The 27,908-nt window shown below is 48.7% G+C and overlaps 1 protein-coding gene across 1 annotated transcript in view; it reads left to right on the forward strand.

Moving 5' to 3' along the window:
• znf462 (zinc finger protein 462) overlaps positions 1-27,908 on the forward strand; it is a 56,818-nt gene that overhangs the window by 12,314 nt on the left and 16,596 nt on the right. Inside the window, exons 2-8 of the mRNA XM_084460113.1 lie at positions 8,199-8,503; positions 8,664-13,918; positions 14,201-14,338; positions 16,680-17,080; positions 19,272-19,390; positions 23,054-23,257; positions 26,920-26,980. Of these exons, the coding sequence (XP_084316239.1) occupies positions 8,236-8,503; positions 8,664-13,918; positions 14,201-14,338; positions 16,680-17,080; positions 19,272-19,390; positions 23,054-23,257; positions 26,920-26,980 (6,446 nt within the window). The 5' untranslated portion in view covers positions 8,199-8,235. The remainder of the gene's footprint in view (positions 1-8,198; positions 8,504-8,663; positions 13,919-14,200; positions 14,339-16,679; positions 17,081-19,271; positions 19,391-23,053; positions 23,258-26,919; positions 26,981-27,908) is intronic.

Genomic DNA, 27,908 nt, shown 5'->3' on the forward strand with positions numbered 1-27,908 from the left:
CTCCCTTGATGAACCCCCGACGTTCAGAGAGGTCCTTCCTCCAATCAGGAGTCTCAGAAACAGCAGGAGGCCTGGCCCTGAGACCCTAAAGAAGGGAGGCTACCTTCTGAAGCGGACGCTGTTTGACTTCATACTAATGATCTGGTACAGAGACCCCAGCAACATCGTTACTATCTACAAGATGAAAGGTGACAAATCATCTTGTGGTAATAGTCGTGGCATCTCCCTTCTCTCAGTGGCCGGCACGGTACTTGCGAAAATCATGCTCTCTCGCCTTACATGTCTAACAGAGGGCATCCTCCCAGAGACACAGTGTGGCTTCAGAATGAACTGAAGTACATTTGACATTAGGGATGCACCGATTGCAAAATTCTGGGCCGATGCCGATGTTTAAAATAACAATCCGGCCGATGGACGATGTTTATTTTTTTATATTTTTATTTATTTTTATTTTTATTTATTTATTTTTATATATTTTTATTTATTTTTATTTATTTTTATTATATTTTTATTTTTTTCCCTTTTGTGCCAGGGAAACAAAGAAATTATGCCTGCTTTTCAAATGGCCAGTTAGATTTGATAAAATGCTTGGCTGTAGTACCTCTTGAAATGTCACTTGAACAGGTTTTACAAGTTGCATAGCGCATATCTTTGTCTGAGATGGTGAAATATTCCCACATGGCCAACATTTTTATTTCACTTTAATTTGAAAGCAAACTACACGTGCGTTTGCGGATCTTCTCCGAATCTGCAGCTGGGTAGACTACATTTTACAACAAAAAAAGCCATAATTGTTGTGACATTACATCGGCCACTATCATCGGTGAATGTCATTTTATTTGCCGATGGGCCGATGGCAGTCAAGAAGGCCAACATCGGCCGATGCCGATGTTCGTCTGATGCATCGGTGCATCCCTACTGGACATGATTTTCACTGCCCGCCAAATCCAGGAGAAATGCAGGGAACAAAACAAGGACCTCTACATCTAGCCTCTTCACTTGGCTAATCTACTGAGTCTGCAGTATATCAGGCCTGTGTTGTAGCGTGCGCTTGACCATTCAGACCCACCCCATTAAAAATGCAAAGTCATCAATGCCGGTGCTCTCTCTGCTGTGGCGTGGTTCCTATCCGTCAGAGGCCGGCAGAGAGGGGGAGGAGTCCATCAGCCTAGCCGCCCTCGGTGTGAAGGTCACGAGGTCACGGTCAGACATGCTTTTCTGTTTCTGGAACAGGGCTGTCAGCCAATGTGGGCCACTGTTGTGGCGTCACCTTCGTTGACCTCACCAAGGCCTTTGACACAGTTGACCGTGATTTGCTCTGGAGCATCCTCATGAAGTTTGGTGTCCCCCCAAATTCCTCAGCATTCTAAAACAGTTTCACAATGGTATGCAGGCCTGTGTACTTGTAGGCAGTGAACAGTCCCCCTCTTTCCCTGTGAAAGTAGGGGTGAAGCAGGGGTGTGTACTGGGCCCTGTGATCTTCAACCTTTTCCTGGCAGCCGCCACACTCCTATTCCGTCAGTCCATCACGGAAAATAGTGGTGTCTCCATCGAGCTCCGCCTGGATGGGAGTTTATTCAACATCCGGCGCCTACAGGCGAAGACGAAGATGGTCAACACCAACATCCAGGAGCTGCAATACGCGAACGATTGCACATTCCTCGCCCACACTCCTGGTGCCATGCAGCATGCACTAGATACCATGTCATCGGTTTACCGCTCACTAGGTCTGGTGATCAACACCCAAAAAACAGGTTCTTATCCAGGAGAGGTCCCCCTCCCCTACACCCCCAGTCTTTAGTGGTACACCCCTCAAGGTCGTTGAGTAGTTTTGCTACCTCGGCAGTATTCTGACTGGCTAAGACACCACCCTGCAGGTCCAGAACCCCCCCAGCCCCCTGACCCAGGCCTGACATGTCCCCACTGTGGCGTGTGGACAGGCTTCATAGTCACATGGAGTGGCATCATCGCCAGCAACGATAGCCACCGACCAGATCAACAAAATGGAAGCTACGTCATCTTCAGCGATGGACTGCCTTAGCAAGCAAGTGTGTGCGTGTGTGTGTGTGCGCGCGCGCGTGTGTGTGTGTGTGTGTGTGTGTGTGTGTGGAGGTGTGTGTGTTAATGTGTTATATGTGTGTGTGTGTGTGTGTGTGTGTGTGTGTGTGTACACAGCCTGCATGTGTGTTTGTGAATGTGTTGATCTGGGATCCGTGTCCTGTTGGAAGGTCCAAAGACCTATCAGGAAACCCTGGGAGAAACGGTCACATCTGTGAGGAAGCGTGGGCGTCACTGGACCCTCCAACAGGACAACGAGCCCAAGCTGACCTCAAAGTCCACCCAGGCCCGGCTCCAGAAGAAGACCTGGAAGAGCTGCTCTCCTAAGTACTAAAGATGCTTGTCACAAACAGGTTGAATAATTGCAGTAATCATTAAAAGTGGCATTTGTGTTGAATTTGTTTATTGCAAACAGCTGAAAGTTTGTATATTTTGCCAATAATGGGGGTTGAATGATTTCAGTGTAAGTGTGTGCGTGTGTGTGTGTGTGTGTACTCAGATCTGCACGTGTGTGTGAATGTGTTATTTTGTGTGTGTATGTGTGCTCGGGTCTGTGAATGTGTGTGTGTGTGTACTCAGGTCTGCATGTGTGTATACAGTATATGTGTGCGTGATCATGGGCGTGTGTGTGTGTGTGTGTGTGTAGGCTAGCGGTGGCTATATTTGGGCCTGTATGCTGCTGTTGTCATCTCTCTGGCCCATGGCGTCCATCCAGGGAGCAGAGATGGCTTTTCTCAACACAAGCATTACATACATACTACAAAGGAAATGCTCCTCTAATTGCATCAGCAGCGTAAGTGGCAGAGTGTGAAAGACGACATGCCGAACTGCCATCGCACGCCTCCGGGGCCGTCTATAACGAGACACTGGACCCGGTCGTACACTGTCATCCCCTCACAGAGCACCCTGACTCTCACAGCAGCTGTCATTCACGCTGGGTGTTTCTGTCTAAACAGCCCTGCTGGGTGGAAAACGGTCGAGGAGGCTGCTGTCAAGGTTTAAATGTTATTTGAAATAATTTCGACTACATTTCTGTGTTTGATTGTTCTTGTCTGACACAATGGAGCCAATGGCTTGTGCAAGCAAAATGTTAAAGTAATTGAAAGATTTCATTGTATTTTTTGACCCAGGTTTGTTGTCGGTACGATACACCTGTTGCAGCCCTTCTCACCCCAAATCTGGCCTAAATACCATAGACAGTGCAGATTTAACCCTTTTAACCCTGAAAGTAGAGTGACAACATTTCGAATATTAATTGGATTTTCCCGATAATACTAGAAAGCGCAGTTTCTCAGCTTTCAGCAAGTGTTGGAGTGAGGAATTTTTTAGATTTGTTAGATATTTTTTTTAATATTATTAAATATTTGTTAGATATTTTTTAAATGTTGCCGGTGATGTGGTCGCCTCTGATCGATGTGAGTCGATAGGAACAGAGAGGTACAGTAGATACTATACAGTACATTCCTGTGTGTGCGTTTGTGCACAGGTGTAGACTTAGTACTTCCAGCTCCGCCACACTCTGCTTCACACAGAGCAACACTCAGCCCGAGGTAATTATTTAGAGATACATAGTTCCTCCTCACCCCACAAAGGTGGTGGCGGGTTGGGGACATGCTAAGGTTCCCGTACGGAAACGTTGCAGCAATAAAAATAATGTCCTGAATGTCCGAGCCAAGATGTCGCGCGGGGGAACTTTCTCATTTCAAGTGTGGCGCCACAGTCGTTGCCCCAGTCAGACTGTGTGGTATGCATGCAGTAGCTGGGTAGCACAATACCATAGCTCTCTCTCTCTCTCTCTCTGTCGAATGAAAAACTTTGGTTGGTTTGGGGTCATGTATTATAGGTTATATTATGTGACCCCAAACCAACCAAAGTTTTTCACCAACACTAGCTGGTACTCTCCATGCTTTTAATTTTTAGTATAAGAAGTGTTTTGTTTACAGGAAGTTGATTGTAAACACAGACCCAAATTGTAAACACCACCCAGGTGAGGTGCGTTTGTAGGAATCCTCGTCAAAGTCACAGTTTGAATATGGACACACAGTCCAGTTACAGTTACAGTAGAATGTGTGATGGTGTGCGATCTGTCAATCCATGGACATCAAAATACAACAATCAGTATAAAATTCACCAGCAACTCAAGAACAGGCATGTTTGAAATTACACGCGAAGTGTGGTGATGTACAGGAATGTGAGATGCACATGGTTGGTGTGGAACTCAGTATTGACACAGAGAGGGGCAGAGAAGGAGAGAGGGAGCCTCCATCTTGGTCTTCTGCTCCTCTCTATCTTCTGTTTGTGCAAGAGGCCGGCTTTCTGCCTCGCCTGGTGACGCAACCTCTCCTCTTCTCCTGAGACAATAGGATCTTTCTCCTCCTTTCTCTCTCTCTCTCTCTCCGCTATCTCTCACTCGCTCTCACAGTCTCGCTCGCTCGCTCTCCCTCTCTCTTTCTCTATCCTGTCTCTCCTTCTCTCTTCTCTCTCTCCATCTGTCTGGAGAGTTTGTCTCCGTCAGTTAAGACTCCAAACTTTGGCTTTGTGCTCCTTTTGTGTTTGTTTTCCAACCCTCTTTTGTGTGAAACAAGGAATAATTTATTGATTCGTCTCCTGAGGTGTCATCTCTCTGTCTCTGTCTCTTTCTCAAATCAAATTTCTTGGGTCTGACGCTATATCGTGGCTACGGTTGTTTTAAAAAGTGGCCAATGTTCTTGATCAATCACTTGTTAATAATTGCGGTTGGGCACATATACAAGACGACCATATTGGCGTCAGTTCGTTATCAGATGAATCTCGTGAGTAACCGTCCTATCACGGTCACATAGTGTAATCCGTCTCCTCTTCTCTCCACGCTGTATGAGACGGTGGCCCAACGGTTAAGGACAAAACCTCTGTAGTCCTAATCAGCTTAATGCTGGCTTATTCAAAGGCCCTCTTTCAGAGCGAGCAGCTGCTGTGGACCAGTGTGAGTAGAGGGTGTGACTGCTGACATAGAGAGAGAGATAGAGAGAGACCGGTTGGTGATTAACAAATGTGAGTAGACTTTGGAATCTGGGGGGAGCCCAGTCAGATGGCTTTGTCCTCCGTGCTCCGAGGAAGGTCTCCCAGGTGCCTGGGTCACGCTGCCATGCCTCTCTTTCCCCGACCCCGACCCCCGCCCTCCCCCCACCCCTCAGCCCCCTCCCCACAGCCCAAGACTGCAGATGTTCTCAGAGCTCGGGGGAGAAAAAAAGGAAGTTCAGACATGCTTAGCATTTTTAGACCCCCTTGTGGAGCTTAGCTGGCAGTTCCCAAAATGGAGCCTATTTATTTCCCCTGCTGACTTTGAAGAAGAAGGAGAAGCCGCTAGCTAGTTAGCGCCGGTGTCAGTCTGACCTTCTCAGAGAGCTTCGACGTTCCTTTAAAACCCGCCTGACGTACGAGATATTGTCCTTCACAAACGGACGGGGCTGGTCTCCAGTCAGTCAGCCAGGCTGGCTGGCATGTGCGCGAGGTGTTTTCTGCTGAGCTATGCGGACGGAGGGCTTGCTTGGGCGCAGTGCATCTGGCAGATAGATTTCTGTCAGCAGCTCTCCAGTGACAAGGGCTGCAGGCTGCAGCAGCAGGAGCAGCAGCAGGAGGAGGAGGAGGTGGAGGAGGATCAGATCGGTGGGTCCATGTTGTGCACCGGCTAACACCTAAAGCGCACGTAGCTGGCTCCTAAAATGGCTGCCCCTGGAAGCTCAGAGGATCTGCAGGGCTCAGAGCCTCTCAGAGCTCTGGGCCGGCTGGCTGATGAAAGCGCTGCGCAGTCTCACACGCAGTCAATTCTCCACGTCTGGCACTGGAACAGCCGTGCAGCATGCGCAGACAGGCGGACAGACAGACAACAGACACCAGGGGAGATAGCTAGATGCTAGCACTGTAAGCCACAGTTGTTTTTTCCTCCCCAGCACAGTCCCCCCCCCCTTTTACCAAGGATTCTCTTGGTATCCATGTCAGGCAACCTGGCCTCGGAGGGTAACTTTGTTCCGAGCTCCGGTGAGCTGCCAAATACGACCTGGGTGGGGCCTCTCATGGAGCTGTAACCCGACCCTGAACAACAAAGAGCTCCCTGGGCAGACAGACCAGGGCTGCTCAGGGACACACTGGCAGCCTGTGTTCTGATGGACCTCGGCTGGATGGCAGGCTGGCTAGCTGGTTAGCTGACTGACTGATCGACTGGCTGGCTGGCTGGCTGGCTGGCTAGCTGGTTAGCTGACTGACTGATCGACTGGCTGGCTGGCTGGCTGGCTGGCTAGCTGGTTAGCTGGATGTTAGGGTGGTTAGCTGGATGTTAGGGTGGTTAGCTGGATGTCAGGGTGGTTAACTGGCTGGATGGTTAGCTGACTGGTTAGCTGACTGACTGATCGACTGGCCGGCTGGCTGGCTGGCTGGCTGGCAGTGGTCATGGTTTCAGGCGGTGCTGTGTAGCCATTGTTAGGCTTGTTGGCTGTAGAGGTGAGGGTTCCAGGAGGCCTCAGGAGCAGCTGTGTCAGAGAGAAGGGGGGGTTTCTGCCTCTGCTCCCAGGAATGCTGCTGAATGGGGAGGTGGGACAGAGCATAGAACCAGCCAATCAGGTTTCAGAGATGAGATTCAGAGATCCAGCTCATGTTGCAATATTATGCAGGTCGCCATTTGTTTATGTTTGATATATACTGGTTAAAGTTATTACATATTACGTATTACGTACAAGATTTTTGCAGATTTTTAGCCCGAGATGTATTCATATTGCCATACATGTTAGCCTAGAAGATTCTAGACATCTTTCTGACACAACCAAAGGATTCAACAGATCTATGCACCCATCAAAAGGCTGCAGTGCTAGTGAGAACTGTGAATACGCAAAATGCTCACGTGTCCTCGCCTACCAGGCCACAGTGATTACCACCTGTGGTGCGAAGATGACATGTCTGTAAGACGTTTATTTTTCTCTGCAGTAGTAGTGTTTTCACTTAGCCCTTGGAAGTGCTCATCACGCCACGGTCAGTGTGAATACTGATGAGCTTGCCTACGTTGAAATGGAATGTGTCACTGCTCAAATAACGTGGATCTCCGGGGGGGGGACATGATGAAATATCTGTCACACTGACACACCCGTTGTGTGTTCCTCCCTTTTCCACCTACATCCCTCATTTTCAGTCAGTTTCATTAACACTCTGAAATATGTATTTCTCTCACACGCACATTAAATATAGGCTGTTATTAGTGATTAATATCGGCTGGCGGTGTTTCGGATACTCTGTAACCCCCAGCCTCAGCATTGATTTGTGTAATAGCCGTATTTGTGAGAACATTTTGAGAAATCATAAGGGTACACATTAAGGTTGTGTGTTACCACAGAGTGAAATACAGTATCTCTCGGGTGGGCTGGTCCGCCCACAGGGCACGGATTTATGTTTGACCAACAACAATACAAATCGGTGCATGCTTTATGTGGTCCACATTCTAAACTTACCCATTTTAAAAATGGAGAGACCAGGAATTCCAGCAGTTGACATAGTCGGTTGTCAGAGTAACAATCAGTTGGTTAGAATGCCGTGGTGAAAGTTCATAGTTCAACATCAGCTGTGAGGGCATAGTCGTTGGCCATACTTTCAGCTGTGTTTTCATGGCAGCCTCACACACCCAAACCGCAGACTAGCACACAAAGCCTCCTATCCCCCCGGATGGATTCGTTCAATCTTATTTTATAGGGCTTGATGCCATCTGACGGCCTGGGCTGCAGGCTTATCCCAAGGTAATAAACAAAACAAATCAAGCCCTAATCCCTCCTCGGCCCTCCACATTGTTCTTGAAACTAACATAACAAAAATAAGGATATTCTTAGCGTCCTGAGTAATATCTGCATCTTGAGAATCTCCTCTGCACACTGTGACCGGCTGGGTGAGATTTTTAGGATCAGGGTTAGGTTAATGACGTCAGGTCTTAATGCCAGTTAAATCTTTATGGACTGAATTGAAGTTAAAAGTCAAATTCAAAAGGCAGGATTTGAATTGGAATTCACTGAATTTTGTTGGAACTCTAACTGAATGCCTTTAGGCTTAAGTGTAGTGGGTCAAAGTGGTGTGGAGGGCCAGGGTTCGAATGCTGCCTCCCTCATACTTCTCTCCCGTCTCTGCAGGTTTCCCTGATTCTCCAGGGAGAGGCGGGGCTCAGTGATGGAGATGCTGCAGTGCGATGGCTGTGACTTCCGGGCCGAGTCCTATGACGACCTGAAGGCCCACATACAGGAGGTCCACACGGCATTCCTGCAGCCCACGGACGTGGGGGATCATGGGAGCCCGACGCCATCCAGGTCAGAGTCCCTGAACTCCCTGAACCAGACCAAGGAGGAGGACGGGGAGGAAGAGGAGGGGGAGGAGGATGATGAGGAGGAGGAAGAGGAGACTGTGGACAAAGTTTATAAACCTTCAAAAACTGAGAACGGTAGGGACATTTCACATGCATAAATATCACCTGCTTTTAAGTGTGTATATTCAAACAGTATATGACTCTATTAATAGGCTAGGTGCGAGTGACTGTATAATTTCCTTTAAACAGAATCTGATCCGGTCATTATCTCTTGTTTTTCTGGTTTGTTTTTCAGACTCTGGACAGCAAACAAAACCCATAGCGACAGCAGATTCGTTGATCCCGTTTTTCCAGTGCAAGTTCTGCATCCGCTACTTCAGATCAAAGTCCTTCCTGACAGCCCACACCAGAAAGGTTCATGGTGCAACGATGGGGGACGGGGTCTCCCGGACTGCCGAAGAGTCATGCTACAGCATCATCACGCACGACAACAACCTCTCCAAGGTCTACTCCTGTCAGTATTGCACATACAAGTCTCCACGCAAAGCCAGGATCCTGAAACACCAAAGGATGCACCACAAGGAAGCAGCCCCCCCCGAATCTCCAGAGGGCCTGGAAGAGCCCTGCTCTGATCCTATACCCGGTTTTCCAGTCATCAAGACCAAGGGAACCTTCAGCTGTCAGTGGTGCGACTACCAGACACTCCGCAAGGATCTCTGGAATGAGCATGTGAGGAAGAAGCACCGCGAGATGGTGAAGATTGTTTCCACCCTTCCGCAAGAGGAGGGTGAGGGAAGCGCAGGCTCCTCTAAATCCGACTCACCCTCCTCCCCCAGAAGCTCTCCCAACTCTGACATGGCCGGCAACGACACAAGTGGAAACGAGGCCTCCTCAGTGTTGAGAGGAGGAGTGTTGGAGGGCAGCGCCCCGCTCAAGATCATTGGTGGAATCTCCGCCTTCCAGTATTCCCAGATCCAGTCGGTAGCTCCCAACAGCACAGGTTCCTCCATCCTTTCCGAGAGGTCCACATTCGCCGTGTCGGATGTCTCCAGCTCCGCCATAGACATGGACTCCAGCCTGCTCAATGACGAGGAGGATTCTGGGAGCAGCTCGGGGGATGAAGACATGGAGGATGACCTCAACGACGCCAATGCCTCGGCAGAAGATTCCGTTAAGCAGCTTCTATCCGAAGAGGACAGCAAGATGCTGGAGACGAAAGGGATCCCATTCAGACGGTACATGAACCGGTTCCAGTGTCCGTTCTGCTCTTTCCTCACCATGCACCGGAGGAGCATCTCCCGCCACATCGAGAACATCCACCTGTCTGGGAAGACCACTGTGTACAAGTGCGATGAGTGCCCCTTCATCTGCACCAGCCCCCTGAAGTTGGGCACACACAAGCAGAGCCACTCCCCGGACTGGGACACCATGGACCTCACCAGCGAAAGCCCGGACAACCAGAACGACACCTTGGAACCAGTGAACGGCGGAAGTGTCGCTACCGCTGCTGCTAGAGTCAACGGGAAAAAGTTAAGCGTGGGAAACGATGTGAACCAGCAGAACCCTCATCGCTGCACACTCTGCAACTTCTCCACTGCCACCCTGAAGGGCCTGAGGGTTCACCAGCAACACAAACACTCCTATTGTGACGACATGGATGTGCAGCAGGCTGCTGGCCTGGAGGGGTCCACTGACGAGCAGCCGGATGTGGACCTGGACACGTCCTTGAACTGCGTACAGAAAACCCAAACTTCAATTCTGGGACTGACCTCGAAAAAGGCCCTGACAGGGAAAACGGCAAGGAAGTCCATCAATGACCTTCCATTGGACCTGTCTCCCGTCAAGAAAAGAACCAGGATAGATGAGATTGCCAACAACCTCCAGAGTAAGATCAGCCAGAGCCAGCTGGACATGGTGATCAACCTGGAGGAGATGGACGAGGAGGAGGAGAGAGCAGGCGAGAATCACGTCAGCGCGGACAAGGAGGACAATGACCACGAAGGTAAAAACAACATCTACGCCTATAACGTCCAGAACCTGTATGTGACGTCCGAGTCCGCTAACTCCCGGGTCACGGGCAGAGCAGGGAAGAGGAAAAGTCACCCCAAGTCCAAAGTGAGGAGCCTCCCCGTCGCCGTAGCGATCTTCGACGAGGAGGAGAATGACCCCAAGGACCTCCAGGACCAGAGCAGCCAGGACAGCCGGGACAACTTCCAGGAGTACACGGAGGACGCGGGGACGGCACGCTTCTACTGCAAACACTGTGACTACCACAACAAGTCAGCCCGCAGCGTCAGCACACACTACCAGAGGATGCACCCTTACATCAAGTTTAGCTTTAGATACATCCTCGACCCTGAGGATCACAGTGCCGTCTTCCGATGTCTGGAATGCTACATAGAATACACCAACTACAACGACCTGCACCAGCACTACATGGACCACCATCCCGAGGCCAGCAATGTGCTGAACTTCAACCAGCCAGACTTGGTCTATATGTGTCGCTTCTGCTCCTACACCAGTCCCAACGTCCGCAGCCTGATGCCCCACTACCAAAGAATGCATCCCACGGTGAAGATCAACAACGCCATGATCTTCTCCAGCTACGTGGTGGAGCAGCCTCAGAAGGGTGCAGAGTCTCAAACCCTGAGGGAAATCCTGAACTCTGGACCCAAGAGCCTGTCCTCTTCCTCCTCCAAGCCGCGCTCCAGCCCGGCTCTGAAGATCGTCTCCAAGGCGCAGGAGTCCGGCTCCGATGCAGAGCTCCTGAAAGAGGCCATGGGTGGTAACGTGGTGGTGTACGACTGTGACGTGTGCTCCTTCGCCAGTCCCAACATGCACTCCGTTCTGGTTCACTACCAGAAGAAGCACCCAGAGCAGAAGGCCTCCTATTTCCGCATTCAGAAAGCCATGAGGGTGATCTCAGTTGAAAGGCCGCAGCCGGCCGCAAACTCCACCTACAACGTCGGCATAGCCACGCCTTCAAAGTCATCGGCCTCCTCCCCGTTCGGCTCGGATGACGAAGTCTACTACTGTAAACATTGTGTGTATAGCAACCGGTCTGTAGTGGGCGTGCTGGTTCACTATCAGAAGAGACACCCCGAGATCAAGGTGACAGCTAAGTACATCAAACATGCCCCGCCCACTCCTAGCCTGATGAAGTTAATGGACGAGTTACAGATTGCCCCTCCCAAGCAGTTTTTAAAACAGTTAAACAGCAACGGGCACGACGGCTCTGGGAACTCTCATTCCAGGCTGGGTGTGGAGAGGGGTGAGGCGGAAATGTTGTTCTTTTGTCAGCACTGCGACTATGGTAACCGCACCGTCAAAGGCGTGCTGATCCACTACCAGAAAAAGCACAGGGACACCAAGGCCAACGCTGACCTGGTCCGCCGGCACACTGCAGTGGTTCGCAGCCAGCGTGAGCGCGCTCAGATGGTCCAGTCCGGCAGCACCCCCGCTGTGATCCCCACCCCCATCGATCCTGAGACCTCCGGAACCCTCCGGTCCCTGAAGTGTAAGCTCTGCTCCTACACGTCTCCCTATGTGTATGCTCTGAAGAAGCACCTCAAGAAGGATCACCCTACTGTGAAGGCGACTGCCATGACCATCCTACACTGGGCCTACCAGGAGGGCATCCTGGAGGCAGGCTACCACTGTGAGTGGTGCATCTACTCCCACGCCGAGCCCAACGGCCTGCTCCTGCATTACCAAAGACGCCACCCGGAGCACAATGTGGACTACACCTACATGGCCAGCAAGCTGTGGGCTGGACCCGATACTACTGCCGTCCAGCCCGGGAACCAGGACACCAAGCACTACCGCTGTAGAGACTGTGCCTTTGAAGCCTGCTCCATCTGGGAGATCACCAACCACTACCAGGCCGTCCACCCCTGGGCCATCAAAGGAGACGAGACCATAATACTGGACATCATCAAAGCCAATGGGTCGCCGGAAAAGCAAGACCAGCCGATGGCCAAAGGCCCCGTGACCACCTTTGTGTATCAGACCCTTCAGGAAGACGGAGCACTGGATATCAGCACAACGCCCCAAGACCAGCACCAGCAGCAGCCCCACCCACGCCTCTCCCTCTCCAGCATCTCCAACAACCCTTACCAGTGTACAGTCTGCCTGTCTGAGTACAACAGCCTCCATGGCTTGCTAACACACTACGGGAAGAAGCACCCGGGAATGAAGGTGAAGGCCGCTGACTTCGCCCAGGAGGCGGACATCAACCCCAGCTCGGTCTACAAGTGCCGACACTGTCCATACGTGAACTCGCGCATCCACGGCGTCCTCACCCACTACCAGAAGAGACACCCTCTGGTGAAGGTCACGGCCGAGGACTTCGCCGACGACATAGAGCATATCAAGGACCTCAGCGATGGCGGGGATGACAAGTGCAAAACCCAGCGGCAGGGCTACGGTGCATACAGGTGCAAGATGTGTCCGTACACGCACGGGACGCTGGAGAAACTGAAGATCCACTATGAGAAATATCACAACCAGCCAGCCTCGGATATGTTCACTCCATCTCTCGCACACTTCTCGGTCGGCAGGGAGGATTCCGTAGCTGAATGCAGCGCTACCAGTGTATCGACAGCGGGGGTGTCGGAGGTCCAGGAACTCAGCGACTATGACCTGGCTCTCTCTCAGTTCCCCATCAACAAGACGGAGAAGCACTCCATCTTTCGGTGTCAGCTCTGCAAGTACTTCTGTTCCACCCGCAAGGGCATCGCTCGACACTACCGCATCAAACACAACAACGTCAGAGCCCAGCCTGAAGGCAAAAACAACGTGTTCAAGTGCGCTCTGTGCTCCTACACCAACCCCATCCGCAAGGGCCTGGCAGCACACTACCAGAAACGCCACGATATCGACGCCTACTACACCCACTGCCTGGCTGCCTCCAAGACCCTGGGGGAGAAGCCCGCCAAGGTGGTGCTGCCCGTGTCAACAGACGGGGACGGAGCGGAGCTCAGTGAAGACCTAAGATTGGCAGTGGAGAGTAGGAAGTGTTCGCTCTGTGGCTTCCAGGCGTTCAGCAGGAAGAGCATTGTGTCGCATTACATCAAACGCCACCCAGGCGTCTTCCCCAAGAAGCAGCACTCCAGCAAGCTGGGACGCTACTTCACCGTCATCTACGCCAACGAGCCGGAGAAGACCACGGCGGTGGAGGATAAGGAGGGGGTAGTTGAGGTCCAGCCAGAGCCCGTTCCGGAGGAAGAGGCGGAATGGCTGCCGTTCAAGTGTCTGAAGTGCTTCAGGCTGTCATTTGGCACGACAGAGATGCTCTCCGAACACTACAACAGCCACCACGGCAAGGACCTGAGGAGGGACTTTGTGATCCAGGCCAGTCCCGAGGAGGATGGGGCGGAGCTCTACCAGTGTGCCCACTGTGAGCTGAAGTTCCTGTGCCTCCCGGAGCTGGGGAAGCACCTGATGAACCACAATGAGGAGTTTCAGAAGAGGGCCATGAGGCAGGAAAGGAGGAGACAGCTGCTCAGCAAGCAGAAGGCTGCAGAGCCACCAGAGAGCAAGGCTGAGAAGGTGAGCCGGGGCATTAAATAAAGGACAGAATGTTGTTATTTAATCACTCTGTAAAATACAGAACATGGCCAGTGTGTTGTGCTTCCATTAGGAGTCCTTCAACTTCACTTCTACCTTTACCTTTATATGTTTCCCTCCAATTTCACATCTGAAGAGAATGAAAACGTTTCTCTACAAATACAATAAAAATGTTCTTTCTCTACAAATACAATTTAAAAAATCTCTACAATCTACAATCACCCCCCCACCTCCTCCCCATTGTCCTCTGCTCTCTCACAATAGGAGTCGGCTGTGAACAAAGCCACCCCTATCGGCTTCAGGTGTAACTTCTGTGTGGAGGTGCACCCCACCCTGCGAGCCATCTGCAACCACCTGAGGAAGCACGTGCAGTACGGGGAGGTCAAGGAGGGTCACGTCAAGGTCAGTCCACCATTACTGTAGTTCTTCATACTGTAGTTCCTCATTAATGCGCTGTAAACACCATTGTTTACCAGTGTTGTTGTCGTTTATTGTCCATCTAAAGAGGCAATCTCAAACTTTTCAATATACATAATGGCCCTCATTAATCAAAGGAGCACAGATCCGAGTGCAGATCCGATCGCAGAAATGATGTTTTGAAAGCGTCCACATGTGATCTATCAAACTGCCAATATGAATGATCGGGCGTAGATCAATGTGGCGGAAAAAAAATATTCTGGCCTCGCCCCTGTAGTTTACGGCATGAAGATACAAAATACGGCCAAAACGAGAGGTTTCTCAGACTCTCGTCCAATAACAACTCTTCACTCTCCATGGAAAGATTCCGGAAACCATCTTGCATTTTACTATTTTATTTTAAGGGGTAGTTCACACCTGTAAATTCACACAATCAGACAGTGTGCGAGCTAAACACTTGTTTACCCCGTAACTTGCAAACAATTGGAAAATACCCATTTATTAGGGATATATGACACATACTATAGAAGAGGCCTTTACAAAATATAATATTTTGCCATAGGGTAGGCTACATATTTTGAAGTGATGAATAGGCCTATCTATCTCAAAATTGCGTACACGAGCTGAGACTTAACGTGAGATTTAGTTGCAGTCCCCTCTCACGTCCAAACTGATAAATGCCGTTTAGTTTCGAGCAAAACTTTCGATAAGTTTCGACCAAAACTTATCTGCAATTACTGCTTATCGCCAAGAGTGGCGCCAAAGACAATGGAACTGAAATCGGGAATTGAACACGAGATTAACACTTTAAAGGTCCATGCATTATTGACTGTCTCTGTATCTAGTATGATTGTAATATATGTGTATGCTTGGCCTCTAGAGGTGTGTTCTTGAACCAAATGCGTCCATCAGTTACGTTTCTTATCACATGAAGATCTAACAAACTGGACAGGACATGTCCTCTTCCAAAGGTTGCCTCTAAAGAAGAAAAGAAAATCAGTTGAACAAACGGTCAAGTCCCCACAACTGCCCCTTCTAAAGCCGCTTAGTCCCACATACGTACCCCCCTGGTTCTCTCTGAACTCCCGATAAGAGAGGGGGAGAGAGAGGCCTCTGCAGCTCTGTCTTCCAGTTGTGTTGATTGCTAGCGTAGGAGGCCGCACGGTGGGGTAGAAAGTCTGTCAACTTCCCCTGGAGAAAACAAGTGAGGTAGTCCAGTGGCAGCGTCCGGCTGGACTGGGGAGAGAAGGAGAGCAGAGGAGAGGAGAGGAGAGGAGAGGAGAGGAGAGGAGAGGAGAGGAGAGGAGAGGAGAGGAGAGGAGAGGAGAGGAGAGGGCAGGGAGCTGGTGACCGTCGGGGTATTGGTATTCCACTGAGGTTGCCAGGGACTTGGCAGTGGAAGGCAGCAGGCCTGAAGACCCTGCGTCTGAACCAGAGCGCAGGCCAAAAGAAGGCCTGGGAGTGTTGGCCAGTCAGGGCCTGTCCAAGGCAGCTTTAGAGAAGGCGTGACTGGAGGAGGGAGGGGCAGTGGGAGGGAGGGAGAGGGAGAGAGGGGGGGTGAGAGAGAGGAAAAGCATTGCCATGATGTCATGAACTACTGTAGGCCTGGTTCAGAGTACCATCTGCTTTGGGAAATTTGTTAGCCGTGTGCCAAATACAAAGACAGACAGACAGAGAGACAGACAGACAGAGAGACAGACAGACAGACAGACACTTGATTAATCCCCAGTGGGAAATTGTTGACAGATACAGTAGGCATGAAATGCTCATTAATGTGTCGACTTCTGAATAACAAGTGGCCATGACAAGAGTTTCCTTAGCTTGATGACTTAGCTTTTTTTTCCCCTTTCCATTAAACCTTCACTATTGCGTAAGTTGTCTGGGGCCTGCGGCCAGTGTGTGTGTGTGTGTGTGTGTGTGTGTGTGTGTGTGTGCGTGTGCGTGTGTGTGTGTGTGTGTGTGTGAGGAGGCTGACAGTGCAGTTCAGGCAGGTTTCCGTGGCTTCTGTCTTATTTATGGGCCTGTGGAGAAGTGCAAGGTCAGGTCCTGCTGCAGGACTGGACACTTCCTTGTGGCCCATAAACAGCCAGGCTGGCTGGCTCTGACCGAGGGACTCTCACACCTACTGTAGAGGCAGGGAGGGAGGGGGCAGCAGAGGGTGGGGGGGGTAGAAGCAGGTTGGGGGCAGGGTTAGGGATGGGGGGGGGGGGGCGGCAGGAAGAGGAAAGGGACAGGAAGTAGGAGCAGAGAGAGGGCAGGAGGGGGGGGTGACGACGGGGCGGCGCGTTCAACGGTGACTCAGCGTTTTCGTCCTTCCATCCCGTAGCAGGAAGCGACCGAGGTGCAGCTGTCCCTCCCACCGGACGACCTGACCAACGGGGAGGTGGCGGAGGAGGTGGCGGCGGCGGCGGCGGCGGCCGGCCCCGAGACCGACAGGGCGATGACGACACCGGCGGCGGTCCCGGAGGTCGGCGTGGCGCCCGTCGCTGTGGTGGAGACGACGGCGGCGGTTATGGCGATGCCGGGCGTAACGGCGGCGGCGCCCGGCGGGCGGGGGAAGGACAGGCTGATGGCGGGAGGGCACCCCTGCGCCCAGTGCGACCGGGTGTTCATGTCCATGCAGGGCCTGCGCTCGCACGAGAGGAGCCACTCCGCCATGGCGCTCTTCACCAGGGAGGACAAGTACAGCTGCCAATTCTGCCAGTTCGCCTCGCCCTTCAGACACAAGTACGAGGGGGGGGGGTATACTGGCTCATATAGGTTCACAAAGTGATTTTAAATAAAGTTTGAAATGGTCAAATGTAGCCCTGTGTGCCTCCCAGCTTGTAGCTCTATCAGCTGGCTTGTTTGCTCTGGAGCCAGATAAAGGATAAATGCCCAGAGCTAATGCTAATGCTAATGCTCGACTGTGGTGGGATTGAGTCAGTTCTTATACCTAGGTGGTCTGTAGTTGTGATCGAGTCAGTTCTTATACCTAGGTGGTCTGTAGTTGTGATTGAGTCCGTTCTTATACCTAGGTGGTCTGTAGTTGTGATTGAGTCCGTTCTTATACCTAGGTGGTCTGTAGTTGTGATTGAGTCCGTTCTTAAACCTAGGTGGTCTGTAGTTGTGATTGAGTCAGTTCTTATACCTAGGTGGTCTGTAGTTGTGATTGAGTCAGTTCTTATACCCAGGTGGTCTGTAGTTGTGATCGAGTCAGTTCTCATACCTAGGTGGTCTGTAGTTGTGATCGAGTCAGTTCTTATACCTAGGTGGTCTGTAGTTGTGATTGAGTCCGTTCTTATACCCAGGTGGTCTGTAGTTGTGATTGAGTCAGTTCTTATACCTAGGTGGTCTGTAGTTGTGATTGAGTCCGTTCTTATACCTAGGTGGTCTGTAGTTGTGATTGAGTCAGTTCTTAAACCTAGGTGGTCTGTCGTTGTGATTGAGTCAGTTCTCATACCTAGGTGGTCTGTAGTTATGCCAGTTGTTTACTGAACGACTAAACTAAACCCTGACTCTACGCCGGCTTCTGTAATTGTGACTAACGACGTCTTGTCTGCCCTGAGCGCCGGGGGGGCGGAGGAGGTTTAACCGCGTGATTCGTCTCATCCATCTGAATCGAGAACAGAGAGAGAAGGAGAAAGGCAGGTGGAGAGGGCGAGGAAGAGAGAGGTGGAGCTAGAGAGAGACGCAGACGAGCAGAGAAAGATAGGCAGAGAGAGAGAGAGAGAGAGATTGTTAGAAAGAGGTAGAAGTTGAAGGGTAAATAGATGTGAAAGAGACAGAAAGAGAAGTAGAGACAGACAGAAACAGAAGCGTAGAGATCGAGAAACAGAGGGAAAGAGAGATAGTGTCAGACAGAAATCCAAAAAACAGAGGGAGAGAGAGAAAGGAACTCGACGGATAATAGGAGAGGCAGACGGAGAGAGATAGTGATGAACAAAGAGATAGAGCGACAGATAGCTAGCTAGCTAGTACTCATCACCGCTCAGGTCTCTGGTGTAATCTTGGGCACTGGATGTGTCCTGACCCAGAAAGCCGAGCGTTCCCATGCCACCCGGGCTGTCGCGGATGAAAACACGCTGCCGCGCTCCCCCGGCGCCCTCGCCAGGGGGCTGCTGGGTAGATGAGTTCACCCGGCCGCAGACCTGGGTCGAATATTATTTGAAATACTTGGGGTAGTTGGGTGGGCGAGGTCTGCGTATGTGGGGGGCGGCCTATTGGTTGCGTTGAGCCAGACCAGAACAATCATGCACAGAAAAGTGTTTTTAGATAGATTGACAGACAGACAGACAGACAGACAGACAGACAGACAGACAGATAGACGGATGGATGGATGGATGGATGGATGGATGGATGGATGGATGGATGGATGGATGGATGGATGGATGGATGGATGGATGGATGGATGGATGGAGAGAGAGAGAGAGAGAGAGATAGAGAGATAGATAGATAGATAGATAGATAGATAGATAGATAGATAGATAGATAGATAGATAGATAGATAGATAGATAGATAGATAGATAGATAGATATAGGCAGGCAGGAAGGTGGGTAGGAACATTAATAATCCCTGATAGTGTTTCTATGGAAGCAGGCTACTGTAGATAACTGTATAAACAGCTAGGTGCTGCAGATTCCACTGTGAATTCAACAATCATCTGATTGGTTGCGGTCGTTGTTTTTTCCTGTTGTTTTTCACTATCTCTCTCTCTTGCCCCCCCCCCCCCCCCCCCCCCCCACCTCTGCCCCCCCTCTCTCTCTCTCTCTCTCTCTCTTCTCAACCCCCATTCTCTCTCTCTCTCTCTCTTCTCAACCCCCATTCTCTCTCTCTCTCTCTCTCTCTCTCTCTCTCTCTTCTCAACCCCCATTCTCTCTCTCTCTCTCTCTCTCTCTCTATCTCTCTCAACCCCCTGTTCTCTCTCTCTCTCTCCAGTCTGGAAAGGCACGTGCAGTCCCACCATGCCCACCACAAGCCGTTCAGATGCAAGCTCTGTCCCTTTAAATCTGCTTACCTGAGTCGTCTGAAGAGCCACCTGCACAAAGCGCACGCAGGTACGAACACAACCTCGGGTCACAGCTCACCTCCGCCGGCAAACAGATAGAAATAACGCTGTTTATGTGCCGGGTACTGATGAGGCGAGCCGGATTTAGCTTTCCCAGTGCAATGAAACCGTTGGAATAGTTTCAAAAGTGCAGCCGTTGCCCATCTGGCGTAAATCACACTCGTTAACAACTACTATTTCCACCCATGTGGGCTGAGCGAGGGCAGTGTGGGACTCGGAGTCGGTGGTGTTTAAGATACTGAATCATCTGCTGCATCGGTCACCCCCGAGGCCTGTGAAGAGCCCTGAGGGAATATTTAAAATCCCACCGGTCTCCTAGTGCCCTTTATTCATTCGGCGGGCTCTGTTATGGTGTAATTTTTCTTCTTAGAGATGTTCTGTGTTTTGAAAGGAGAAATTGATTTCTCGGGTGTACAGCGCTGCTATTTTCTTTCGAGGTACAGATGTGGGGAGCCAATCATGAGAAATGACAATGCAGCTGGACCATTTAAAAACCTGTCAAGCACACCACTGTCGCCATCCTGATTTCTGAGGAGAAATACGAGTCTCAACAATTACCTTAGATAATTGACACAGCCAGAATCCATTTGCTATTTGATTACGTCTCGCTAGAAAAGTGGCTCTCTACATTTTCGGGTGTTCTTTTTCGATCCCGTCTGTCAAAACATCGCGTTTCTCCTGCTGTTGTGTGGCCAGTTTATCAAACACACATCTAGTATTGTGTTTGTGATTGGATCTTCTCAGTGGCAGGCTAGCTGGAGGTTACACTACGCTACTCTACGCTACAGGATGGAATCTATAGCCTGTGGCATGTGAACGCTGCTTCTCTCAGTGAGGTGCTAAAGTCATTCAAGTGTAGAGCAGCAGAAAATGAGTGTGAGCGCCTCCCTTCTCCGAGCAGCCCGCTACGTCTGAGGCAGCCCTGCCGTACGGGCGCGGCTATCAGGAGATCAGCTCGCCCTGGGATGCGCCGCCGACGCTCGTCACAGCCGTGTCAGGGAGAGAAAATTGGCAAGAGAGGTGGGGGTGTTGGCTCTGACCACTGTCACGGTCTGCTGTTCCACGAGCTGCGGTGTATCCAGTCTCAAGTCTCCGTGTCCTACCAGAGTGACCCCCAACTCCGATGTGTTTTATGGTGTTTAACCCTTTTAACCCTGAAAATACAGTGACAACATTTCAAATATTAATTGGATTTTCCCTATAATACTAGAAAGCGCAATTTCTCAGCTTTCAGCAAGTGTTGGAGTGAGGAATTTTTTTGATTTGTTAGATATTTTTTTAATATTATTAAATATTTGTTAGATATTTTTAAAATGTTGCCAGTGACGTGGTCGTATCAAAAGGGTTAAGCTATACAGTAGAACCGCTGTGATCCCAACCCAGCGGGAATGAGGGTCGTTTGGATCTCTGAAACATTCCTAACTCTTAAAGTGACATCAAAATACACCAATTTTATAAAATAGAATAATTATTTTGCTTACACTCAATAAATACCCTCTAGAACAGGGGTGTCAAACATACGGCCCGCGGGCCAAAACCGGCCCGCCAGATGGTTCAAACCGGCCCACGAGACGACGTCCAAAATTAATAAAAAGGAACAGATATTCCAAATTTGTCCAGCAGAGGTCGCACTGATATAACGAGAGATCCGGAAATAAACAGCACGTGACAGCAACGCGCCCAGAATCATCTGGCAATCTTGCCTTATCGTTATTAAGCTCTTGTTGTCAAAATTACCCACGGTTGCACCGTCATTACCAAAATGTCTGTCAAAACGGAGAAAAGTTGACACAGAGTGCAGAGTTTTCCAAGAAAAATGGACTGATTCTTATTTATTCACAGAAGTGAAAGGGAAACCTGTGTGCTTGGTGTGTAATCAGCAAGTTTCAGTGCTCAAGGAATATAATATTCGACGCCACTATGAGACTCATCATGGTGAAAAATACAACCATTTGCGAGGACAACTGAGAATAGAGAAGATAAATGAATTGTTAGTGGGTCTGAAGAAACAGCAGTCTGTTTTTACCCGTAGCCGAGAGGTCAGTGATGCAGCGGTGAAAGCTAGCTACCTTATTGCTAACGAGTTAATGTTAGGATCCAAGCCATTTTCTGAGGGCGAGTTCGTGAAAACATGCATGCTGAAGGCTGCAGAAATCGTGTGCCCTGAAAAGCGACAGGCCTTTGCCAACATTAGCCTAACGAGGAACACTGTCGCAGATAGAATTTCAGATCTCTCGGCAGACTTGGACAGCCAAATGAATCACAAAGTCAAGTCATTTGTTGCATTTTCGGTTGCAATTGATGAGAGCACTCTGAAGAATACAGTTCTGTTAAAAATAACATTTACTGTGGTAATGTAATATTTAAAGACCATGAACATTGTGCAGTATAATATCAGTCAGCAGCTTCAGCACAAAATAGTTTGGTCTGGTGTAACTCTATTGCTCATGCACTGCTATCACTTTTATGGGTTTTTGAAATGTACAAATTTAATACATTTACAAGGCAGGGTGATAACGTTCTTCATAGCTCCCACTTTAGTTTGTGCATAGTGTGGTGAGTCAGTTCAGGTGGTCAGATGTGAAAATGTATCTACTGTACATTAAAATAAACAAGTTGTTTTAATCAAAGTGAAATGCCATTTTTTCAGTTCCATAGGCCTATCTGTGAATAAATGTTTTGTGCCTTTGTAGATCCACTGTGATCTGTGAGTTATAATGCACATATATAGGCTAAATGATAAATTAAGGCATAATATTGAAATATTGAAAAACAAAGGTAAAGATTTGGAGTTGACGTTATTTCTAGGTTATTTTGCTATTATTTTACTGGCCCGGCCCACTTGAGATCAGATTGGGCTCTATGTGGCCCCTGAAGCAAAATGAGTTTGACACCCCTGCTCTAGAACAATCAGAAAGGCATTGCGATTGCAATCAAATAACCAACTATACTTGGTTTTGTCTATTCATTTTGTCATGTTACAGTAAAATGTTAAATTTGACGGCTACCTACGGTTTTCACCACACTTTTTGCAAAGTTTCTCGGCGCGCCCGGTGTGAACACAGCATAACAGTGCGCTAAGATATACGTACCTGCACACATTCAGTCTGTATAAATATAAATAACTATACAAGTATACGAGTCTAGGACTACACAATATATACTATATATACAGTATATATATATATATACCTGCACACATTCAGTCTGTATAAATATAAATAACTATACAAGTATACGAGTCTAGGACTACACAATATATACAATATATATATATATACCTGCACACATTCAGCCTGTATAAATATAAATAACTATACAAGTATACAAGTCTAGGACTACACAATATATACAATATATATATATATATATACCTGCACACACCCAGTCTGTCTCCTCCAAACAGTTTCCAACAGAGCTTTCCCTGACCGGGTTGTGTGAAACAAACCATCTGGCGCGTCAGATTAGGTTAAGCCCTCTTGGGCTTATATTTACTCCATTTTTATCTGTTCTGTTTGTCTGTTACTTTATTTCTCTGCCAAAAGTATCAAACATGGTCAGGGGGGGTAAACAGGCGTGATATTATTCAAATAAAACTAATCAGTGTCAGTATTGATGTGGCTGTTCCTCGCTGTCGTCCTCCCCCCTGCAGGTGAGAACACCTACAAGTGCTTGTCCTGCTCGTTCTCCTCCTCCACCATCATCCAGCTGAAGGACCACTCTCTGAGGGACCACGGAGAGCCGCTCACGCTGCCCAAGATCAGGGCCGCCACCCAGGCTGCCATCCAGGCTGTCCAGAGGGCCCCCAGGCTGGACTCAGACCCAGAGATGGCCCCTCTGTCCACCAGTCCGGACGGTAGGAGACACACACCGAACACACACACACACACACACACACCAAACCTGCTTTCTAGTTGATCTGAACCTGCTTTCTAGTCTCTCTTTGATCTGAACCTGGTTTTAGACTCTCTTTGATCTGAACCTGGTTTTAGACTCTTTGATCTGAACCTGCTTTCTAGACTCTCTTTGATCTGAACCTGGTTTCTAGACTCTCTTTGATCTGAACCTGGTTTCTAGACTCTCTTTGATCTGAACCTGGTTTCTAGACTCTCTTTGATCTGAACCTGGTTTTAGACTCTCTTTGATCTGAACCTGGTTTCTAGACTCTCTTTGATCTGAACCTGGTTTCTAGACTCTTTGATCTGAACCTGGTTTCTAGACTCTTTGATCTGAACCTGGTTTCTAGACTCTTTGATCTGAACCTGGTTTTTAGACTCTCTTTGATCTGAACCCGGTTTTAGACTCTCTTTGATCTGAACCTGGTTTCTAGACTCTTTGATCTGAACCTGGTTTCTAGACTCTCTTTGATCTGAACCTGGTTTTAGACTCTTTGATCTGAACCTGGTTTCAGACTCTCTTTGATCTGAACCTGGTTTAGACTCTCTTTGATCTGAACCTGGTTTAGACTCTCTTTGATCTGAACCTGGTTTTTAGACTCTTTGATCTGAACCTGGTTTTTAGACTCTTTGATCTGAACCTGGTTTCTAGACTCTCTTTGATCTGAACCTGGTTTTAGACTCTCTTTGATCTGAACCTGGTTTTAGACTCTTTGATCTGAACCTGGTTTTTAGACTCTCTTTGATCTGAAGCTGGTTTTAGACTCTCTTTGATCTGAACCTGGTTTTAGACTCTCTTTGATCTGAACCTGGTTTCTAGACTCTCTTTGATCTGAACCTGGTTTTAGACTCTCTTTAATCTGAACCTGGTTTCTAGACTCTTTGATCTGAACCTGGTTTCTAAACTCTCTTTGATCTGAACCTGGTTTTAGACTCTTTGATCTGAACCTGGTTTCTAGACTCTCTTTGATCTGAACCTGGTTTTAGACTCTTTGATCTGAACCTGCTTTCTAGACTCTCTTTGATCTGAACCTGGTTTTAGACTCTTTGATCTGAACCTGCTTTCTAGACTCTCTTTGATCTGAACCTGGTTTCTAGACTCTCTTTGATCTGAACCTGGTTTCTAGACTCTTTGATCTGAACCTGGTTTCTGGACTCTCTTTGATCTGAACCTGGTTTCTAGACTCTTTGATCTGAACCTGGTTTCTGGACTCTCTTTGATCTGAACCTGGTTTTAGACTCTTTGATCTGAACCTGGTTTTAGACTCTTTGATCTGAACCTGGTTTTAGACTCTTTGATCTGAACCTGGTTTTAGACTCTTTGATCTGAACCTGGTTTTAGACTCTTTGATCTGAACCTGGTTTCTAGACTCTTTGATCTGAACCTGGTTTCTAGACTCTTTGATCTGAACCTGGTTTCTAGACTCTTTGATCTGAACCTGGTTTTAGACTCTTTGATCTGAACCTGGTTTTAGACTCTTTGATCTGAACCTGGTTTTAGACTCTTTGATCTGAACCTGGTTTTAGACTCTTTGATCTGAACCTGGTTTCTAGACTCTCTTTGATCTGAACCTGGTTTCTAAACTCTCTTTGATCTGAACCTGGTTTTTAGACTCTCTTTGATCTGAACCTGGTTTTAGACTCTCTTTGATCTGAACCTGGTTTCTGGACTCTCTTTGATCTGAACCTGGTTTCTAGACTCTCTTTGATCTGAACCTGGTTTCTGGACTCTCTTTGATCTGAACCTGGTTTTTAGACTCTCTTTGATCTGAACCTGCTTTCTAGACTCTCTTTGATCTGAACCTGGTTCCTAGACTCTCTTTGATCTGAACCTGGTTTCTAGACTCTTTGATCTGAACCTGGTTCCTAGACTCTTTGATCTGAACCTGGTTTCTAGACTCTTTGATCTGAACCTGGTTTCTAGACTCTCTTTGATCTGAACCTGGTTTCTAGACTCTCTTTGATCTGAACCTGGTTTCTAGACTCTCTTTGATCTGAACCTGGTTTTAGACTCTTTGATCTGAACCTGGTTTCTAGACTCTCTTTGATCTGAACCTGTTTTTTAGACTCTTTGATCTGAACCTGGTTTCTAGACTCTCTTTGATCTGAACCTGGTTTCTAGACTCTCTTTGATCTGAACCTGTTTTCTAGACTCTCTTTGATCTGAACCTGTTTTCTAGACTCTCTTTGATCTGAACCTGGTTTCTAGACTCTTTGATCTGGACCTGGTTTCTAGACTCTCTTTGATCTGAACCTGGTTTCTAGACTCTCTTTGATCTGAACCTGTTTTCTAGACTCTCTTTGATCTGAACCTGGTTTTAGACTCTCGTTGATCTGAACCTGGTTTTAGACTCATTGATCTGAACCTGGTTTCTAGACTCTTTGATCTGAACCTGGTTTCTAGACTCTTTGATCTGAACCTGCTTTCTAGACTCTCTTTGATCTGAACCTGGTTTTTAGACTCTCTTTGATCTGAACCTGCTTTCTAGACTCTCTTTGATCTGAACCTGGTTCCTAGACTCTCTTTGATCTGAACCTGGTTTCTAGACTCTTTGATCTGAACCTGGTTCCTAGACTCTTTGATCTGAACCTGGTTTCTAGACTCTTTGATCTGAACCTGGTTTCTAGACTCTCTTTGATCTGAACCTGGTTTCTAGACTCTCTTTGATCTGAACCTGGTTTCTAGACTCTTTGATCTGAACCTGGTTTCTAGACTCTTTGATCTGAACCTGGTGTTTAGACTCTCTGATCTGAACCTGGTTTCTAGTCAGATCGGCCGGCGTTGTGGGGTATGGTATTCTGAGCTCACGTGGTTTCTGTGGATCTGGTTCTATCTCTCTGGGTCCTTCGTGGACTCAGGAATGTTCTAGAATGTTCTGGACAGCTGCTGTTGTCTACAGCCCCTGTGTTCTGGAATGCTGGAGCCAGCTGTTGCCTCAAAGCTCCTGTTTTCTACAAGATTCATAATAATACTTGAAGATTCATCGTGTAAAATCTTTAGAACTACAGTTTTAGAACTGAGAAGGCGGTTTTTAAACATTTTATTCTATGACTGCTTATGGTTTGTTTTTTAAGGGTCTGGGGAGGGTGGGATGAGTGAAATCTTTGTATTCCTTCTATGTATGTAACTCTCCTACTGTATACTATTTGCCCCACTATTTTAAGAATGTATATTTATTTGCCCAGGGACTGCGGGTGGAAATTAGCTGTTTAGCTATAACCTTGTACAGTGCATCTCTCCCTATTCTATAGGGTAAATGTCTACTGTACCTTGTCCCTGTCTTAAAAATAAATACAAATCAATCAATCAATCAAAATCAACACAGTTTTTGCTGTTGTATGCAAACCCAGCTAAAGGTGTAGCTTGGGTGAGCTTATCCAAGTCTTCAGGCTCTCAGGCGACGGTGGGAAGCTCATTACACACGCATACCCATCAAACCGCCTCTGTTACAAAGAGAGGTGTGTAGAATGGGTCTCCGCCTGTTCTCCACGGCCCTCCGAGGACTCCTCAGCCTGCGAGCTCGGCTGGTTTCTGTCCTGCTAGCGCCACTTAGCCAGACGGATCGGTGCTTCCCTCTCCTCCACCTGACCGCCCGTCTGCACACCGCCTCTCTCCGCTGAGAGCCTCGCCGGCTGGGGACCGGCGCCCCTCAGATCCGGTTGAATTTCCTCCACACTCTGAAGTGAGAGATACATCACGCGCGCTTAGGAAACAGTCAGGACGCTTTCTTTCTCTCTCTCTCTCTCTCTCTCTCTCCAGCTACTGTACCTCTCTCTCTCTCTCTCTCTCTCTCTCTCCAGCTCCCTCTCTCTGTCTCCCTCCATCTCTCTCTCTCTCTCTCTCTCCCCCCCCCCCCCCCCCCATCATGGCATGTGATATCAGCCTGCCGATAGCTCATCTTCTCGTCCTCTCATCCTACTTTGAGGCTCCAACGCATCAATAAATAAAACTGAGAGAGTGCTAATAAGGTGTCTCCATCTTGAAAAATGCTTCATTCAGCATCGCTCTCCAGTCAACCATCCATCCATCTGAGGGCGGGAGGGAGAGAGAGAGATGGAGGGAGCTGGAGAGAGAGAGAGAGAGATGGAGGGAGACAGAGAGAGGGAGAGAGAGAGAGAGAGCACCGGTTTGAATCCCGCTCTGCGGTCGTCTGGTAGCCGAGCCCCGACACGCCCCCAATGCACAGCCAGGCTCTAAAGGGATGTTAGGACACAAGATGGCTGATCTCCCTCAGAGCAAACATGGCTTCTAACCAGCCATGATCAGGAGCCGTTTGAGCCTCTGTGACATGTCAGTGGTAGAGCGGGTTGTCCAATGATCGTAGGGTCAGCGGTTCGAATCCCGCCTCCTCCTGTCCACATGTCGAAGTGTCCTTGAGCAAGACACCTAACCCCAAATTGCTCCCAGTGAGCAGGTTAGCACCTTGCATGGCAGCTACCGCCATTGGTGTGTGAATGGGTGTGTGAATGGGTGAATGAAAGGCCATTGTAAAGCGCTTTGGATAAAAGCGCTATATAAGTGCAGTCCATTACCATTTACCACTTACCATTTACCATTTACCATTTACCATTTACCATTTACCATTTACCATATCCCACTTACCATTTACC

The sequence above is a fragment of the Borostomias antarcticus genome (genome assembly GCF_949987555.1).
Source record: "Borostomias antarcticus genome assembly, chromosome: 30".
NCBI classification, from domain to species: domain Eukaryota; kingdom Metazoa; phylum Chordata; class Actinopteri; order Stomiiformes; family Stomiidae; genus Borostomias; species Borostomias antarcticus.